General features: G+C 63.6%; 1 protein-coding gene across 2 annotated transcripts; it reads left to right on the top strand.

Annotated features, from left to right (window-relative positions):
- The first annotated feature begins 596 nt into the window (after positions 1-596).
- SLC9A3R1 (SLC9A3 regulator 1) lies at positions 597-10,987 on the top strand. Of its 2 annotated transcripts, none has more exons than XM_030013085.2 (6): positions 597-1,069; positions 7,302-7,463; positions 8,304-8,457; positions 9,071-9,111; positions 9,660-9,758; positions 9,881-10,987. In XM_030013085.2, exons 1-6 carry the CDS (start codon positions 668-670, stop codon positions 10,043-10,045), a joined length of 1,023 nt encoding a protein of 340 aa, XP_029868945.1. In that variant the 5' UTR covers positions 597-667; the 3' UTR covers positions 10,046-10,987. The 2 variants fall into 2 exon arrangements, with proteins under 2 accessions (XP_029868945.1, XP_029868944.1); XM_030013084.2 differs by having other exon boundaries at positions 9,071-9,115; positions 9,658-9,758.
- The last annotated feature ends 1,297 nt before the right edge of the window (positions 10,988-12,284 follow it).

The raw sequence follows: 12,284 nt of genomic DNA, 5'->3' as shown, positions 1-12,284 counted from the left end.
TTTTGAAGCTCCGAGCATCCCTCCAACCCATCTGCCTCGGAGCAGCGTGGGGGCCGGCACCAAGAGCGGCGTTCGAGCACGGGCCGAGGGGCCGGGGAGGACGAACCCCGAGAGGCCGAGGTGTGCCACCCCGGACGTGCCCCGGGCGGAGCGGGGAGAGCGGGGAGCGCCCCGCCGGTCTCCAGCCAGCGTCGGGGCTGTCTGCCGTGACCCCGGGGGGAAGGCAAAGCCGGCCCACGGCGGATGGGGGGGGGGGGAGGACTCAACGGGGAGCGGGGGCTGCCCCGGCGGCTGGCGGGGAGAGGCGGAGGTGGCCCCGGGGGAGCGGCCCGACCCCACGCGGGAGCGATCCGGCCCCACGGGACGGGCGGCAGGACCCCGCCGCCGCCGCTGCACCCTGCCCGGGACGCCCCGGCGGGGCGAGGCTATATTTGCATAACCCCACCCCCCTTAGATTTGCATAACCACATCCCCTATGGTTGCATGCCCTCGACCCGTGGATCTCCTTGTTTGGCGGGTCTCGCCCCGCCCCGCTCTCCGATTGGCGGCCGCGCGTCCCGCGCCCCGCCCCCGGGTATAAGAGCGGCGGGCGGAGGGGGCGGGCGCGCAGAGGCGCTCGGCGCGGCTGGCGGGGACGGGCGGCGGAGCCGCTCCCGCCCCTCCCGCCATGAGCAGCGGCGGCAGCAGCACGGCGGGCTCCGCGGCGCGGCTGTGCCGCCTGGAGCGGGGGCCGGACGGCTACGGCTTCCACCTGCACGGCGAGAAGGGCAAGCCGGGCCAGTTCATCCGGCTGGTGGAGGCGGGCTCGCCGGCCGAGCGCTCGGGGTTGCGGGCCGGGGACCGGCTGCTGGAGGTGGACGGCGAGAACGTGGAGCGGGAGAGCCATCAGCAGGTGGTGGAGCGCATCCGCGCCGCCGCCGGTGCCGTCAGCCTCCTCGTCGTGGACCCGCTGGCCGACGAGCAGCTGCAGAAGCGGGGCGGGCCGGGGACCGAGCCCCCCGTGGGCGGCGGGCAGGCGGCCCCGGAGCCGGCGGAGCCCCCGGCGCGGGAGCCCAGCGGCGGCCAGCGGGTAAATGGGCGGCCGGGGGGAGCTCGGGCGCTGGAAAGTTTTTTGGGGGATTGGGGGAGGCGGGTGGGGACTTCCCAGGACCGGCCCCGGTCGTCGCCTTCAGCCGAGCGAGCGGGAGCAGCAGCCGTCGCGTCTGCCCCGGCCTCCCCCGGGCGCCCTGTGTGGTTTCACTCTCGGTTGTTTTTCGTTTTGCTTTAAACACGGTTCCCTAGGAGCACTGGGGCCCGCCCTGCTGCTTTTCCTTTTTGATTGTAATTTTTTTTTTTTTTTTTTCTCCTCCTTAACACTTTTCTCTACCAGCCTTGCTGGGTGACGAGCGGAGGCAGGCGGGCACAGGGGACGGTTTGGAACCATAACCGAGCAGCCCGTCGCGTCCCGGAGCCCTTTGGCCCGTCCTTGTGCTGCAGGGCTGGTAAAACGGGGTGAGAAAAAGCAACAGGCAGCGAGGGCGGTGGTGATCTTCGACGTGTAGTGTTAACCCGCTCCGAAATACAACAAAAAAAGCTGTGGCGGAGGGTATTTTTGGGGGGGGTTGTGACCGCAGGTGTTGGTGGCAGTCACTCGTGCTCTGAAGTGTGTCCGGTCTCTGCTGTGGAGCAGAGATGCCGCAGCCCTTCCCAAACCAGGGGGACCGATCCTGTCGGTCAGGTCTCCGCGTACAGACACTAAGTACAGACACTTACTAATTCAGGAATGTTGGCCTGAAGCGGTGCGTGGGAACTAGCGGTTGCACAAACAAAGCGATGTAGAAAGGTGAGAATTGAAAAAGAGCTGACCTTTCCTGCCTGGAGCCGTTCCTAAGAGACGCTCTAGGCTGCTGGAGGTGATACTGCTTTTTATTTACCCAGCAAAAACACATTTGTTGTTACAACAGAGATGTGGATAGTCATCCTGGGAAGCAGGCTCTTGGTGTCCCTGGGGTGAGAGACCTTCTGGGGAGCTCTTATGACCTGCTCCCAAAGATCAGCTGGGAAGGGTTGGTGCTGTGGGGCCTTCCCAGTGCTGGTGCTGAGCCCTAGGCAGACTTTGGTGCCTCATGAGCTGTTGTCACACAGGATTTTGCTGAGGATCAGGTGTTTTTATTGGTTGTGTCTCCTGTTGGACTTTAGCCTCGTGCCGGCTGCCCATTGCCCCCGGTCGGACTGATCCATTGCAGGGCACCGGTCTCACCCCTGCCTGGCTAAAGCACCGCTCCGGCACCTCCTCGATGGGCTTGTTCAGGTGGGAACAACCAGGCTCTGTCCCTGTCACTGTGCCACACGCTGTCCCCTGTGGCATCCCTGGTCCCTCGGGTTTGGCCCCGTGCCGGGCTGCGGTGCTGCCCTGCGCGGGGGGGAGCGTGCCTGCCCTCCCGTATGTCACAGTGCCAACGCTCCCTCGAGGCCAGCGAGACCGTCTGTGCTTTGCTTTCTGCTCCCAGATCTCTCCATAAGCTGGGAAAAATAAAGGGGACGTAGTTAATGCAGCTCAGGTGAGTCCCCTGCCAGGCTTGGGGGGCTGCGGGCGTGCAGTGCCCAAGGGGGACGGAGCCCTGACATGCTGCGGGGTGGCTGCCTGCTCGCAGGAGCTGTGCCGGCCGGAGCGATGCAAAGGGCCCGGGAAGCTGGAGATGCCCCACGAGCTTTTGGGGGGGGAGGCATCCCTGGCTGGAGATGCCCCACAGTCTTGGGGTGCAGGCTCGGGGTGCGCCCCGTGCAGAGTTACCGCAGGCGGTTTCTCTGTTGCGGGAGCAGGAAGTGGGTGACACGGGTGACACGGGTGACATGCGGTGACATTGCCACACAGACCCGGACGGTTTCTCAACAGGTAGCAGGAAATCTTGTGGCTGGGGGCAGGGCCCGGTGCTTGGGGCAGGAGAACGAAGGCAAGCGGGTTTGGAGACATGGCCCCATCTGGGCGCCCACCGAGCAGGGTGGGAAGATGCCGAGCCAAGCCGGAGCGGGCAGAAAGGGATTTCTCTCTGGTGAGCTGGGAACACACTGGTGTGCCTGTTCTCTGGTCGCTGGCGGGCAGCCGGTGCCTGCTGCCCCGTCCCCCGGCAGCCCTGTCTCAGCCCCGTGGGTTGGTGGGATTCCCCCAGGATCGCTGCGGTGGGGAGCGTGTGTCAGAGTCCTGTTTGCTTTATTGGGATGGACTTGCCTTTATTTGCTTACTGAGCCGGGAGACACTCGCTGCTGTGAGAGCCGGCCGGCAGCACCCACACCCTGCCTGGGGCCGAGCGAGGGTTTAACACCTCCCTGCTTTGGGCAGGATCCGACCTCTCTCTCCAAACCCTGCTGGGTCCTGCACGGTCGGGACACCCCCGTGGCTCCCAGTGCTGGGCATGGGCTGAGGAGGTTTTGGGGGGGGTTGTCATGGGCTCCCTTCTCATTCCTATAAAACCCTGGGCATGCAAATCCCCCTGATGCTGGGGTGGAGGTTTTGAGCCTCTGTGGAGCTGATCCGCGCACCCCCCTTCTGCGGCGCTGAGCCAGCGAGGTGACAGTTTTATACCCGGGGCCAGCCCCATTTCTGGGGGCCCAGCACCCTGGGGACTGTCCCCAGCGCTCGGCTGGGAGCCGTGACACCTCGTCCTCCCCCCGCCTGCGTTTCCGGAGGCTTCAGCTGCTTGGGAGTGTCTTGAGAAAGTTTCATGCAAACTGCACGGCGTTAGCGAAGCAGCACCGGCAGCTGCCAGCCCAGCACCCTGGCACAGGCTGGGGCTGCTTTTACCAGGGCATGGCTTTTGCTACCAGCCCCGGGCTTCCCTCTTGCAAATTTAGTGCTAAATTAGAGCTCTCCCTGCCAGCAATACTCATCCCTCCTTGTAAAAGCTGGGTGAGCCTCCCAGGGCTGAGTTTCGGGGTATAACAGGGAGCAGATCCTCCCCCCGCTTTTGGGAGCATTGCACTGGGGGTAGCTGGTGTCTAATTAGGAAATGAATTAAATTTCCTCTCAAGGCAGCTGCATGAAAAGCAGCTCCAGTCAAACGGGACGTGACGGGGATGCTGCGAGGAGGCTGCTTTGCATCCCCTTTGTATGAAGCCCGAATGTGTGCGCCAGATTTCGGGACCCGTGTGAATTTGCTGGCCCAGGCGTCCTCAGAGCTGTTGTGTTTCTCTTTGAGTAACCGGGAATGCTGCTGCCGACGGGCTTGTTGCTGCTTGTAGGGCTGTGGGGAGTTCCCTGGGACTTGGGGCTTCAAAAGCTGTCCTGAAATTGTTCTTGGAGGGCTGGGAACTGGGGAGCGGGTTCTGGCACACCGTGCGATTGGGGTCCCCGCGTCCCTGGGGCTGCTGGTCCTGCCAAGTGGCCGAAGGTGCTGGGGAGGGATGACCTGGCACGCTCCTGGAAGGAGAAGGGTCCAGATGTGCCCCAAGTCCTGTTCCAGAGCAGGAAGAGGGATGCGATGCCGCTGAGCTCCCCATCCCAAGTGGGCATATCTGCGGGCAGGAGATGTCCCTGTGCCAACCCTGGGTGCAGCGGAGAGGGGCGGCATGGGATGGCCGTGCTGGGGGCTGAGTCCGGCTTCCCCCGCCACCCTCCCCGCCGGAGGTTGTAATTGCTCGTAACGAGGCTCTGCCGGCTAATCCGTGCCCCAGCGCGGCGGGAGGGCTGCTGGCGTTGGAGGAGAGGACGCAAAAGCTTATAGAAATTAGGGGCATTTCCGTTTTCCTGCTATCCAGCTCCTGGCCCCGCAGCCGTGGGGCTTCTCCGCATCCCAGGTGTTGACCCCAGACCCTCTCACCTCGGGTCCCTTCTGGCCGGGGGGACTTTGGGGCTGGAGGGATGCCCCGTGGATGGGCAGGATACGGCTGCTGGAGGATCAGATGCTTTTATATTTTTCTCTCAGGGAGGCAGAACGGTGGCTGCCCGCAGGGTTTCTGCTGGCACGAGGGATTTGGGGAGGGCGAAGGCAGCCTGGCACGCTGGGCTGGAGGAGCTGCCAGCCACTGGTGGGGGGATGCTGGGGGGGCCAGGTCACGGCTCGGCCAGGCTGCCCTTGCGCTGGGTGCTCCTGCCTTTGCCGGCCGCCTTTGAGGGCTTGGTGCTTCCCTCGCTGCCATGACCTGTCCCCTTGCCCCGAGGCATCTGTCCGTCCTGCAGGGCTATCCCCTCCACCCCCAAATTCATGGCCCCACTGTCTCGGAGAGCCTGAGCTGCCCAGGCTTTGTTGGTATGGGTGGGAGCAAAGTCCTCCCTCCTCCTCCTCACCCGGGAGCGCTGCCAGCACCGCTTGCCCAGTGCTCCCTCCGGCTTTGTCCCGAGCTATCGGCGTGGAGCAACCTCGTGGTGCTGCCAAGGGCACCGGGAGCGTGGGTGCTTGCAAAGCCCAAACCCCCTTCTCGGGACAGGGACCCAGGGAGGTGCTGCCTTCTTCCAGGCTCCACCAGCTCCTGCTTTTTGGCCTTGTTTTGGGTCTTCTCTGTCCCCACCCTCGCTGGGGATTGCTGCCTGGGTGGAGGGTGCAGTCACCGCAGCCCGGGCACCCCGTGAACCTGCTGCCACCCAGGCATGGGGACCGGGGCAGAGCCCGTAGCCCAACCGCCTGGCACGCAGGGACCGAGGGGTGGCCGGGGCGAAGTCGAGGTGTCACAATCTTCCACCCAGCCAGGGAATCCGCTGCCAGTCTGTGGGGGAGGCACCACCGGCTCCTCAGGGTGCAGCCGGGCTCTTGCACCAGACATCGCCCAGCCGAGCCGTGGGTGGAACGGGTCCTGCGTGACTGCCAGCGCTGCGGCATCCCGGGCTCACCTTCGCTCCCCGGCAGACCCGGTTGGGTGCTTGCTTGCGCCTTCCTCCCCGGGGCGTTGGCGAGCGGTACCGGGGCGGCAGCGAGGCTTGACCCTGCAGGAAGGCGTTGTGCAAGAGGACGGGGTTTTATCGCAGCGTTGGGCTTAGTGATTGCAAACGTGTCACCCTGGCCCATGCGGGACCCTGTGCCACTGCAGCGCTGCCAGACGTGGGGTGCCAGCACCCCAGGGACCAGGCTTTCCTGGCAGGGTGCAAAGGGGATTTCATAGTGAGAAGCGAGTGTGCTGTAGAGGGGGTAAAGAGCAGCACGGTGCAGGTGTGGAAGGGGAAATTCCTGCAGCGCATGTCCCTGGTGATGCTATGAGTACCAAAGGAGAACAAACAATCTCAGAAGAAAGAATAAATATTAAACTCCCTGGTCAGGAATATTTCAGGAGCTCAAGCGTGGCTTGGCTGCTGGGACAGCCCTACCAAAGCCCGGGAGCTGGTGGTCAAGGCAGGATCAAACCATTTTATATATAAATATGCAGAAGTGGTGTTTCAATGCTGGGGTTGGAGCAGTTCTGACAGCACTGCGTGCAGGCAGCTGGTTCGCGTCGCCTGGTTCCTCCGATGCTTCCCGGACATCCTGCTCCCCGCAGGACGAGCAAAGGCAGCTCCTATTTGCCAGGCTCCTGGGGATGCTCCTGCTTCTCCCCACTGCTCACATTGTGGGGAACGGGCTGGTGGGGGGGACAAGGTGTGGGGCTGTGGCTGTCCCAGTCATGTTCCCTGGCTCTGGGTGCTGGCGGATCCACAGGTCAGGGTGAAACTGGGCGCAGACGAGCTGGGTGTTGCCTCCTGGAGATGTGAACTTCCCACCTTGCGCCGCCCCAGTTGAGCTGGTTTCTCTTCTGCAATCACAGAGGGTCATGCGGGAGCATTGGGGCACCTCGGCATTGGGGCTGCTCCGTCTGGATCCCAGCTGCCTGCCCAAGCCCCATGTGCCCCTTCCCTGCCGGCAATGGCTGCGGGGTGCTTTGGGTTGGGGGGTCCCGCTGGTGCCATGGCTCGGGTTTGCTGTGGAGGGGGGCTGCAGCTTGCAAGGGAGTGATGGAGGGGACCTGTACTGGAGACTGAGACTTCTCCAGTAGCAAAGGCTTCCTGGGTGGGATGGGGGTGCTTCGCAGCAGCCTGGGCTGTGTTTCTTCCTCCCCCCTTCACGTGGCAGTTGCAGTCCTGACCCCAAAAGGAAGAGCGTTGTCTGGGGACACCCATAATAACATGTTTCTTTAATGTTTCGCTGCAATTAGTGTGCTCTGCACCCAATTAATTAAGTAGAGCCTGGGTTTATAGGGTGTTTTGGCACCCTGTGTCCCAACTCAAGGCGTCTGTGGGTGCAGGTGGCCACCCGAGGATTGTGTTCCTGCCACCCAAGCAGGCGTCTGGTGGTCCCGGTGCTTTCCCTGGGTGTTGGGGGGTCCGGGAGCAGCTTTCCCACAGGCTCTCCCCGTTGCAGGAGGAACTGCGGCCCCGGCTCTGCTGCATGAAGAAGGGTCCCAATGGCTACGGCTTCAACCTGCACAGCGACAAGAGCCGCCCGGGGCAGTACGTGCGCGCCATCGACCCCGATTCACCGGCTGAGGCGGCGGGGCTGGCCCCCCAGGACCGCATCATCGAGGTATGCTGCTGCGGCGGGGGGCTGCTGGCGGGCTGGGGCGTCTCCCCAAAAAACTCGGCGCTCCCTCGCATCCCGGTGCCCGGGAGGGAGCCGCCCTTTGCCGGGACGGTGCGCGGTGTCCCCGGTGCCGGCGGTGACTCACGGTGCAGCCGCCTGACCCGCACCAGCCTGCCCGTCCCCACCCAGGGGTGCAGCCGGGCGGGTGGCGGGGAGCAGCACCGCAGAGGGCTGGGGCTGAGCGCTAATGAGCTGGCTGCGCGTGAAGCGGCGGTAGCACTGTCCTCTGCTCCGAGCAGGAGCGTCCCTGGGCTGTCCCTAGGGTGGGGCAGGATGAGGACAAGGTGCACGATGGCCCCAAGCCCTGCTGCCGGCTGTGACCAGGGTGGGGATGGGGACAGGGTTTGTACCAGGCGGGATGGTGACCCACGAGGGCAAGGACCAGCTGAGCTCCGACCCCGCTGCTCACCAGGGCAGGGGGCTGCTGCCTTTTTGCCCCAAAAGCTTTGGGGGTCGCCGGGGACCGTGCCCTGGCACAAGGGCTTTGTGCCTTGCCCGTGCTGCCCATCTTCCGCGCCAGCCCTGGGTCCGTGCGCTGCTGGACGCTCCCTGCCAGCTTTGCCCGTACGATCCCGTGCTAATCACTCAGAGGAAAATCTGCTTTTAATGAGGTTTTGCTGGCTTCACCGCTAATCCCCGCAAGGCTGTAGATACCTGCAGGGGCTCTGGGGTGGCCGTGCTGGGGCTGTGACTGGTACCAAGGCTGGTACCCGGCCCCTCCATGGGGCTCCCGAGGGACGGATGTCCCCTGGCCCTGGCAGTGACATCGCGCCGTGCCCGCAGGTGAACGGGGTGTGCATGGAGGGCAAGCAGCATGCCGATGTGGTGGCAGCCATCAAGGCGGGCGGCGACGAGACCAGGCTGCTGGTGGTGGATGTCCTCACGGATGAGTTCTTCAAGAAGTGCAAGGTGGTGCCCTCGGAGGAGCACCTGGCAGGTGGGCTGGGGGCTGTGCTGCAGGGAGGGGGGTTTGTGCCACCTCTGCCGGCTCTGTGTCACCTTGTCACCAAACATGGGGGTGCTGGGGGAGTCCCCGAGCCCTGGGAGGTGGAGGTCTCGTCACCCTGGGGCCAAGCAGGGTCACCTGGCTTTGGCACCTTCCTGGCCCGGCCGAGGGCCCCGTGCCAGGGCGGTGAGGCTGATGTGGGCTCTGTGGGAAGGCGGGCTTATGGCCCCGGGTTGCACTTTGGCAGGGTTTATGGTTTGGGGAGTGAGCAGGCAGCAGCTGTTCTTTGCTCTCCTCCGCAGCCTCGGCTCAGCCGTGGCCCCCTCCCTGCTGTCACGGTGGTCCCTGGGAGGATGGGGGGGGTCTCACTGGGCTCCATGTTGTGGCTGTCATCGTGGGGATGTACCCCGTGCCCAGCAGCATCCCCTCATGCTGTGGGGCTCGCTGCAAGGGGTGGGTTAAAAAAATCTGGGACCTGGCTAGACCATGGGCAGTGTTGGGTGAGTGCTGGCCATGTGCAGCCTTTGCTGGGCACTGCTGTGCCCGTAGGCAAGGGGGCAGAGCAAACGCATCCTCACCCAGCACCCGTGTCCTCACCCTGCAGGTCCCTTGCCAGAACCAGTTGCCAATGGTGATCTAGGGAAGGTAAGAGAGCCTCGTCTTGCTTTTAATCCCATCTGTGCCAGTCTACAGCCAGGAACTGTGCCTGTTTAGGTGTCCCCTCTGCCCATGGGTGGGTGATGCCACCAGGGACCACAGTGCTCCTAGGCTGCAACACAAGACTAGGTGCCACTGGGAAGGGGACTGGGAGCTGGTACCCCCCAAGGAAGGGGGTTGCTTGTGGGGCTGAGTGTCATGAAGGTGGCTGCAATGCCTGCCTTCCTCCTCTTCCTCCTCCATCCTCATGATGCTGCAGGGCTGGGAGCCCTTGTGCTGCTGCAGGGAAGTAGCATCCAGCCCTGCAGCCGTCCTCCTCCTCCCGCTAAAGCCGGGGCAGTCAGGCTGGGGTTTAATCCTTCCTCGCCCCGGATGGGCAGTGCTGGAGGTATTTAAGAGCCTGGAGCTCGCGGGGGATTATGTGTGGGGAAGGCGGATTTCGTGGCCCCCTGGGTGGGACTCGCAACTCCAGGGGCCGTTCCCAAACCTCAGGGCTGGAGCTGCCCTGCTCACGTTTGCTCCCTGCTCCCCCCCAGGAAAATGGTGGAGACTCACAGTCCAACTCGGTGTCTGAGAGCCCGTCCAGTCCCGGGCTGCTGGCTGTGTCCCCCGACTCTGGAGAGACCCACAGCGAGGTAAGGCTGGGGATGCTGGGGGGAGGCAGTGGCTGGAAAACGGGGTCTGGGCTGAACCCCCACTGTGGGGCCGTCCCGGGGGGGGGGCACAGCAGGGCTGATGCAGCCTCTCCCCCCCCCAGCCTGACACGCAGGAGGGTGACAAGCGCCATTCAGCATCTGGCTCCCTCCTGGACCTCGACATCCCGCTGGCAGTGGCCAAGGAACGGGCGCACCAGAAGCGTACCAGCAAGCGGGCACCCCAGATGGACTGGAGCAAGAAAAATGAACTGTTCAGCAACCTGTGAAGGCCCCAGGGCAGGGGTGAGGGTCTGCTGCCCCCCCCCCCCAGCCTCGCACCCACCTCTCCTGCATCCCCCTCCTCCCTGCCACAGGGTCCCAGCGGGGATGCAGGGCTGCTCCCCACCACCCTGACCTGAGCGATGGGGCTCGGTGGCCAGCAAGCATCCCTGCAGCAGGGTCCTGGGTGGTAGTTTTAGGCTAGAGAGAGCTGGGGGGGGTGCCCCCTCCCGTGAGTCCATCCCCAGGGTGCTCCTCCAGCCCTGCCTTGAAGCCCCACGCACCCTGGTAGGCACGAGCAGGGGTTCAGGGAGGGGGAATCAAGGATTTGGGGTGGCCTGATGCCCAACACTTCTGATCCCCGCTGTTCCCTGGTTATTCCCCCCCCCCAAACCCCATCTCCATTTGAGCCCCCCCCCCCCCCCATTGCCCTTTAACTGCAAAACCTGAGGCTTTTAGTGACTTTTAGCAAACCCCATCTGCCCAGCCACTGACCACAGCTATTCCTCCCTGGGGTGTTTGACCCCTGTCTGGCAAGCTCCGTCCACGATGACCCTGTCCCTTTGTCCTCCAGCTGCAAGGAGGGACATGGGTGCCCAGCACGGTGGGGAGCCCCCAGCACTCTGCCCCTGGGGGTATTTTGGGAGAGGAGAGGGTGTCTGGAGCCAGTGCAGCAAGCAATAATCATCTCCTTCGCTCCCACTCACTCCTGGAGACAGAGCCCATCAGGGTTTGAATCTGACACTGTTTAATTTAAAGGCTTCTCAATAGACTCTTTTTTTTTTCCGAAATAAGAGTTTTCCAATCACACTGTTTTATTTTTTTTTTTAAATGTATTTTGTGGAAATTCTTCCTGTGGATGTTTTGTTTCCTTGTATTGCGATCGGGTGTTGTCGTACCGTCGAGCTCAAGACAAATTCTGTTTACTGGAATAAACCTTCCTGACTTCACGCGTCCGGTTTAAGGCTAAATCCTTCCGAAGCACGAGGGTGTGCGGGGGCTCATCGGGGGCTCGCTGTGCCGCGAGGGCTGGGGAAAGAGGCAGGTAATGCTCCCGGTGGTGGGGGACACTAGGGCTGGTTTGGGTGCCCCTCGGCACCCAGTGGGGCCAGGCTGGGGGGGGTTGGGGAGGGACCTGCTGGTCCCAGTGCGGGTTAATGCCTAGGGTGATTAAAGGGCTTTAATCCCCTGGGGAGTGGAGGGGGGGGGGAAGCGATGCAAGGCTGTAATCTGTCTCTGCTGGCCCGGTTGGAGGGCAGCAGCTCTGCAGGGGGCAGCCCAAATCTGTCCCCAGCCCCTCTGGGGGGGTTTGGGGTGAGCCTGAGCCCAAGGGTTGCATCCTGTGTTGGGGGAAGGCGGGGGGGATCGGTGGGGTGAGGGTTTGCTTGTCCCTCTAAATTGCTGGATCTTAGCCCTGTCTGGGGAGCGAAGCAGAGGAAAGCAGGACAGAGAGGTGTTTCAACATGGGGTTGGTGAAGGTGTCGTGGCTGGAAGGGGCTGGGGGCACAGCGTGGTGGGGCCAGGATGTCCCCAGGGCTATTTTTAAGCCCATGCGGGGCAGCTTATACATGGCCAAGCGAAGCCCTCCTGCCGCAGCGGGTGAGCGCAGGAGCACGCTGTGCCTGGGTGGCTCAGCAGGGCCAGTCTGGTGGCAGCTCAGCTGGACCGGGGAGGGTGGGATGGCAGCTCCCCGGGACAAGGCAGGGCTGTGCTTTCAGCAGGGGCTGTGGCGTGCTGTGCACCCGCAGCCCCAGCCTCTGCCCGGCCTGTTTGCTTCCTCCTCTTCTGCACACTCTTGTTTCGTGCTCCAAACCCCCAGACAAGCTCCTCTACCTGAGCAGACGAGTGGTCACAGAGGTCTGCAGCTCAAATAACAACCAAGTGAGAAAGTGCCACCACATCTGCGGGGGACGCACAGTAAGCTGTAAGCTGGGGTAGCCTGTTTCAACCTGCCTCGTTGCCCAAAGTCGTGTCCTCTGCGGCAGCGCTGCTGAGCGGAGGTGAGCCCCTGTCCCCTCCTTTCCCACCCTCACCCCCTTGGGACAAGCAGGGTGTCCCTGCCTGGGACGGGGTGCGATGCCATGGGCTGGGGCTGCCCATGCAGGGCAGGAGCAGGGGTACCTGGCAGGTCCCAAGAGCATCTTTTGCCTCTTCACCCAGTCGGAGCAGCCTGGGGACTGGTTCTCTGTGGGAACCCCGGTTGAGCCCTGCTGGGACCCCCCCCAGCCTGGGGGAGGGCTGTGGCTG

The sequence above is a fragment of the Aquila chrysaetos genome, chromosome 5 (genome assembly GCF_900496995.4).
Source record: "Aquila chrysaetos chrysaetos chromosome 5, bAquChr1.4, whole genome shotgun sequence".
Classification (NCBI taxonomy): domain Eukaryota; kingdom Metazoa; phylum Chordata; class Aves; order Accipitriformes; family Accipitridae; genus Aquila; species Aquila chrysaetos.
The sequence above is the reverse complement of the archived record's forward strand: the minus strand, read 5'-3'. Positions and strand labels throughout refer to the sequence as shown.